The 6,936-nt window shown below is 39.2% G+C and overlaps 1 protein-coding gene across 1 annotated transcript; it reads right to left on the reverse strand.

Moving 5' to 3' along the window:
• Positions 1 to 1,315: 1,315 nt before the first annotated feature.
• On the reverse strand, positions 1,316 to 5,305 carry LOC108304337 (matrix Gla protein). The gene is made up of 4 exons (XM_017528497.2): positions 5,116 to 5,305; positions 3,616 to 3,648; positions 2,388 to 2,463; positions 1,316 to 1,698 (listed from the first exon to the last, which is right to left on the reverse strand). Exons 1-4 carry the CDS (start codon positions 5,174 to 5,176, stop codon positions 1,557 to 1,559), a joined length of 312 nt encoding a protein of 103 aa, XP_017383986.1. The 5' UTR covers positions 5,177 to 5,305; the 3' UTR covers positions 1,316 to 1,556.
• Positions 5,306 to 6,936: the final 1,631 nt, after the last annotated feature.

The following is a 6,936-nucleotide window of genomic DNA, read 5'->3' on the forward strand; positions in this document are numbered from 1 at the left end:
AGAAGGTCAATATACCTCAAGAACAAGAGAAATAAGACAAATCAAATCAAGGTAGGTCTGAATCAATTTGGTCAAAAGCAGTAATAAAGAGAAAAATGTTAGAATCAGCCAGAGGTCAAAGACACAGTATGCACAGTGGAACAAAAATAAGAATTACAACAAATTTTATGTCAAAAACCTATGTAAGCTAGAATTCAGTGGAATATCTTAAAATAATTAAAAGAAAAATGGCAACTTGGGATTCAGTATACAGTGAAAATGTCTTTCAAGAATAAAAACAAACATACAAAACTTTAAAGAATTCTGTAGACCTGAACTACAAGAAAAGTTAAAGGAAGTCCTCAGGCAGAAAGGAAATGATACCAGATGAAAAGAAGAATGAAGATACAGAAAATGAAAACTACATGGGTAAGTGTATGAGATCTTTTCTTTTTTATTTTTCTATAGAGACAGAGTCTCACTCTATTTCCCAGGCTGGAGTGCAATGGTATGGTTATGGCTCACTGCAGCCTCAGACTCCTGGACCCAAGTGATCCACCAGCTTCAGCCTTCCAAGTAGCTAGGACTATACTACCATGTCTGACTAATTAAAAAAACCCAAAAATTTAGAGATGGGGTCTTGCTATGTTGCCCAGGCTTGTTTTGAATTCCTGGCTTCAAGCAATTCTTCTGCTTTGGCCTCCCGAAGTACTGAGATTACAGGTGTTGGCCACTGTGCCTGGTCCCAGATATTTTCTTATTATCTAAACTTTAAAGGAAATTATTAAAATTATTTAAAGCAAGAATAATAAAAATATAGTGTGGAACCTATAACAAATGTGGAAGTAAAAATATATATAGAAGTAAAAAATAATTGGATTGTTTAGACTATTTTCATATAATGTGATTATTGATATAGTTAAATCTATAAACTATTATTGATAGTTTTTGCCAATTATTTTTTATTTGTCCCTTCTGTTTTCTCTTCCCCTTTTCCTCTTTTTTTTTTTCTCTTCTTCTAGGTTATCTTGATTCAGAATTTTTTGACTTTGATGTATAAGGGATGAAAAACAGATCAAGTGAGCCCTGTATTTGCCACAATTTCCAATAGGAAAATCCTGGAACAAACATACCAGATTCCATTCACAGATTCCAAGGTAGAGAGGGTTTAGAGAATTTACGGCTGGATGAGTGCCTTCTAAGCTTCCTTCTTTCTAGGTAGCTTTTCTTCAAATCAATACTAGATATAAAATGAACAGAATCTCCTATTTTGGGTAAGGTGGGCCATGATTTAAAATATCTCAGTATTTTCCCAAAAGAAACCAGATTTACAAGATGAAAGTATCACACCAGAAGTTTATTATGGAACATTCACTCTCCTTTGACCCTCACCACAGTGCACTTTCATTACTTATCAATCTGGGGGGCGGGAAAAAGGGGTGCAGCCAGACAAGAGAATATACAGGAAACAAGCATCGTATATGAGTCTATGTATTTCAGTAATGCTTCTACAAGGGGATACAAAATCAGGTGCCAGCTTCTGGAAAAAAAGGGATTTTTTTTTTCTTCCCTCAATCTCATTCAGCCCCTCGACGCTGCCTGAAGTAGCGATTATAGGCAGCATTGTATCCATAAACCATGGCGTAGCGTTCGCAAAGCTTGTAGTCATCACAGGCTTCCCGATTGAGCTCATGGGCAGACTTAGAGCGTTCTCGGATCCTAGAAAGTGGAAAAAGAGGCAAAAATTGAGAAGCATAAAGTGGAAAAATAAGAAAATGGATAAGAAGAAAAAATATTGGAGAGTGTTTCCCTCCATGCTCCCCACCCAAGTTAAGAGATATTTAAAGAACAGGGAGAGGCCAGGTGTGGTGGCTCAAGCCTGTAGTCCCAGCACTTTGGGAGGTCAAGGAGGGCGGATTACTTGAGGTCAGGAGTTCAAGACCAGCCTGGCCAACATGACAAAACCCTGCCTCTACTAAAAATACAAAAATTAGCTGGGCATGGTAGCATGTGCCTGTAATCCCAGCTACTTGAGAGGCTGAGGCATGAGATAGTGCCAGCAATCCTGCCTGGGTAACAGAGTGAGACTCTTGCTTTGAACAAACAAACCAACCAAAAAAACCAGAGAGGGAAGGCAGAACAGGAGATTTTTTTTTTTTTTTTTTTAATGAAAATAGAAAGTTTTCTTTCTGTGCTCCTTTCTCTCCTCCTTCCCTCTCCTTTCCAGATCTTTCCCCAAATAGTTTTCTAATAATTCAGTTGTTTTCTGTATATTGTTTTTAAGTTTTTTGATTTTAAAGATACAATTAGAAATAATGTATATGATGAAAAACCTGTTTCCCGCTCCACTTCAGATCTGTGATCTACTCTGGGAAAAATGACCGCCCCCATGAAGTTTTGTTACTGACCTCTCGTGGACTTTAGCTCTCCATCTCTGCTGAGGAGATATGAAAGTATTCGCATTTCTCCTGTTAATGAAGGGATCTTAGAACAGAAAATAAACAAATGCAGTTTTGGTAATATATAGCTGAAAATATTTCCATGAATATTTCTTGACACAAATATATTTGAAAGTGCCTTAATTTCTGCAGTTCACATAACCAGAGATTGGCAAAAATCAAAGGAGAGTATAAAGTAGATTTCACTAACTTCCTGATCAAATGAAACCAGTAATCAATCCATGTGTCTTAAAGACTGGTCATGTCAGCTTTGCTGGTTTTGCCTTTGGACAATCACTTTGCCTTTCTTAATCTACATATTTCTAATTGGTATGTTTTAAATTCCTTTTGAGGAGAAATTCTCTGTCCTGAGGATTTATGAAGCATAACTCTAGATTGCCAGTGAACGAACAGTTAAAACACTATAAAAAGAATGAATAAATGGAAAACCAGAGTGATATGCCATTTCCTTCTATGCTCAGTCTTTATAAGACCAGCTACTCAACAGCATTCAGCTGACTGGGCTCAGTATTCTCACGCCTGTAATCCCAGAATTTTGGGAGGCTGAGGCGGGTGGATCACTTGAAGCCAGGAGTTCAAGACCAGTCTGGCCAACATGGTGAAACCCTATTTCTACTAAAAATACAAAAATTAGCTGGGCATGATGGTGTGTGCCTGTACCAGCTACTTGGGAGGCTGAGGCATGAGAGTTGCCTGAACCTGGGAGGCGGAGGTTGCAGTGAGCCAAGATCGCGCCACTGCACTCTAGTCTGGGTGACAGAGCGAGACTCCGTCAAAAAAAAAAAAATAAAACACAGCAAAACAGCACTCAGCTTAACGTGGCGCCTGTGGTCTTCCAGCTGACTTGGCGTCCAACTCTGTGCTTTACCATTTGTCATTACTCCTCGTTTTCCATCTGTGTGGTTGACGTGGTGCCAACTTAAAATTTCCAAATGAGATTTTATGGCTTCTGAGTATGTTGCATGCAGCTTAAATCCCATATTGCACTACTTCAAGCTTAAAAAATTGCTCCTTTGGCAATTTTTATAGTCATTAGATTTTAAAATTTACTTTAGTTTTCCAAAAGAGGCCCCCTTTTCTTCTCCCTGTTATATATCTTACCATCTTGTTTATTTAAAAATAGGGAGAGGTTCTTTAATGCAAGAGATTTAAATAAGGAAGTTAAATATTCACTTACTAAGTTCATAAGATTCCATGCTTTCATGAGATTCTGGAATTAAAAATAAAAAGATTCATTATATCATTATTTATCAGTTTAGACATTGTAATAGTTTAAATATAGGGATGGAAGGAGAGGAAAGAGTCTGAAAATGTGAAGAACATATTTAGCAGTGTGGTTATTACAAATTTCAGGACCTTAGGATTTATGAGGTTTTTCTCTAGCTCTGGCTTTGCTGTGAATATCTCTGTATTTTAGTTTCTCTGATGTTGAAGGAGGAAGTGGCCATTTTGAGCTAAAATTTCCCAAGTATGACGTCTTTAGACAATCAAAATAAGACATTTTAAGTGCTGCACAGAAGTCTCCAGAGAACAATCTTCTCTGATTTACTCAGAGCCTGTTTGAGAACGGGTCAAAGAGGATTAAGAAGGATCCAGAAGACGGCCAGGTTTCTCCAGGCAAGAGAACTGCAGGGCAGTTGCTCTGCTGGGCTTACCAGGACAAGTTTCTAAGAGGGATCTGAAAACCTCTTAAGAACCTGTGTTAAATTGGCAGCCACCGAAACCACTGGCTCCAGCTGACAGCACACCCTGGGCACAATGCCAGTTCAGAGAGAGAACTGAAACGATGTCAAAGCAAAAGTTTCCTTCTTTCTGCAACTCTCCTGAGCACAGCAGGTAAATTTTGGAATAAGAGGCTTCTATTAATATTTGCCAGCAAGTAAATTTTCTTCAAAAGTTAAAAAGGAGGTGAAGAATCAAATCCTCTGATATAGAAAATTTGTGAATACAAGAGTGAGAAGCATAATCTTTCTGGTTGTTAATGTAATTTAAATTTAAAAACAGTGAAAATATCCAGGTAATTGAAGTGTGAGACTGAATTAAGTAAATAAATTTGCTTCAGATTTCCGTTTTTAAGCTTTGAACAAACAGAAATATATTTAACAACATATAGAAGAAAGACAAAATTTATTTTCTGACAATAGAAGTTATGAAAATGATTCTTTTCTAAAATTCTTTTGATGTAAAACTTTATTTAAAATTAATTAACTGAACAAAAATAGTAAGTTCATGATATTGTTCATGATATTAAGTATAGCCTAGACAGGGCTATACTTAATACTTCACATGAAAATTAATTTTCTCAAAGGCAAATGGTTTAAACAATATCCTTAACCCATTGATACCAAAGTCTAAATTAATATCCTTAAAAATGAGAACGCAGTGGCTGGGAATTTGGTATCTTCTTTCTGAAATATCTGAGTTTCTAGATATACAGAGACTTACCACTGAAAGGGCTTTTCTGTTAAGTTGCACAAGAATCTGGATATTTAGGATATAAAAAAGACTTAATACAACAGATCAGTTTCCGTGGAGACTGGGAAATGTGAAAGTAATGGTACTTTAACATTATAACAGAGAAAGGGGGAAGAAGAGGAGGAGGGAGAGAAAAAATAGAAGTGACTCAAAGTCAGAGGCAGAAAAGTAAATTCAGAGAAATGGGAGAAAAATGTCTCACCATAACACAAAGTTACCACCGCTAAGGCGGCCAGGATGGCGAGAAAGACCAGGCTCTTCATGGTCTCGTCCTGCAGGTCAGTGGCAGGATTGTGTGTAGCAGCAGTAGGGGGAGAGGCTCCTACAGGATGTTAGTGGAACGCTGTGAGGTTTTTATAGGAACCAGAGCAGTTGAGAGGGGAGGAACCAGTGGGAGAGGGCCGGAGAGGTGGGGAAGAGTTGGCACTGAACTAGCACTGGAACTTTTCCCAAACAGTCATTCCTTCCAGATATTATCTACTCTAAGTGGGCAGTTTTCCCTCACTCCTGGTCCTGACCGTGCTACAGCAGGATGCTGCTCTGGTGCAGAAGTTGTGGCCATCCTACACTTGGTGACAGACCTGGGCAAAAGCCCGCAGAGGGAGTTGCCTCAAACATGTGATCTACCCTCCTAGCCCTGACCACAGGCCTTTTGGGTTTGGTCCACAGACAGAGCCCTAGCGTTCTGTTTGTTACCCTGATGGATTGATGAGAGGTTTGCGGGGAGAAGGGACTTCACTTTCTTTTCTTCTTTATAACCTTTGCCTCTTCTTCCAGAAGGACTTCATTTTCTATGCTGATTATAATTTAGACATCTTCCCAGTAGTGTTAATCCTAGACCTATTATTCCCAAACCAATCAGGCATTTGTGCATTTTTCCGAGGGGTCAGCAGGGTGGAGCTGTCCAGTGCCCCGTGAGTTCTGTTTCCTTGATCGACACCATTGTAACTTGCCCATCCAGTTTTGTGACATTAGTTCAGACCTGTGCCCTAGTTCTCACTTAGGCAGAATGTCAGTGATGGAAAGTGCAGCAAGGCTACAAGGGGACTCTTTTCTCATTTTCTGAGGGCACTGTCTCGATAATTAACTAACTCGATAGACTTTTTTTTAGTGAGTGGCAAATGAGATGCAAAGTACTGTGCTAGGTGCTGTGGGGATGTATGGACAAGCAAGACACCTCCCTAAGGAGGTAAGTAATGGCTCCTTGCTATTCACTTCACTCTTTCACTGTAACGTATCCTCAGGCACAGGGTTTCACTACACCATCAGGCCCAGAAGTACTAGCTTGTTATCCCACAGGAGGATTTCAGTTTGATGCCTCTGGTTATCTTGTGGAGAGACCTCTTTTTTTTTTCCTTTCTTTTTTCTCCCCCCTTCTTTTGCAATCACAAAATCTATCCAACCAGATGTGCCTCTGTTGCTTGGGTGCCCAATGGTTTTCTTTGAAGACAACAGACTTGAGTCACAGAGCAGAAGATTGTAGAAGAGCTGCAGCTTTGGGACCTCTGACCCTTGGGCTGGAACAGCAGCAGGGCTGGGCTGGGTTGGGGGTGGGTGGATGTGTCTTTCACTACTGATGTATTTCAAGGAGTGGTGATGAACTAGGTGGAGCCTCATGCTTCATTCTTTTTGTGTTATTGGGATGGAGTTTCCCTCCCACCCTCCGTGCTCTGAAGAGCTTTTATAAATATTAAGAGTCTCCATTAAAAGAAATAACTCCTTTGAAATCTGAAAGATTGAGTTCTGAGGAATGAATAAAATTTGAGTTTTCCCTCCAAAACCTAAGAAATAGATTCTCTGTGAGAAAATCTTAAAGAACATCTCAGAAAGAAGACCATGTATGTTCATCCTTGATAAATTCAACTATCACAATTCCCACAAATGAGATTGGCGGTTGTTTCACTCTTTAAAGCACAACCTACTCTGAGCGTTAGTTTCAGCGTCCATCTTCTAAGATAAATCACCCGAATCAATGAATAATTTAAAGTGTGAAAAACAGTTCACTACATTGCATGATTCTGGG

Source organism: Cebus imitator, unplaced genomic scaffold (assembly GCF_001604975.1).
Source record: "Cebus imitator isolate Cc_AM_T3 unplaced genomic scaffold, Cebus_imitator-1.0 Scaffold2, whole genome shotgun sequence".
NCBI lineage: Eukaryota > Metazoa > Chordata > Mammalia > Primates > Cebidae > Cebus > Cebus imitator.

Coding starts and splice junctions, on each gene's coding strand:
- LOC108304337 (XM_017528497.2), bottom strand. CDS start 5,176: ATGAAGAGCCTGGTCTTTCTCGCCATCCTGGCCGCCTTAGCGGTGGTA. Junction 3,649..5,115: donor GGTGGTAACTTTGTGTTATG/GTGAGACATTTT, acceptor TTTTAATTCCAG/AATCTCATGAAAGCATGGAA. Junction 1,699..2,387: donor AGAGCTAAAGTCCACGAGAG/GTCAGTAACAAA, acceptor TCCACTTTCTAG/GATCCGAGAACGCTCTAAGT.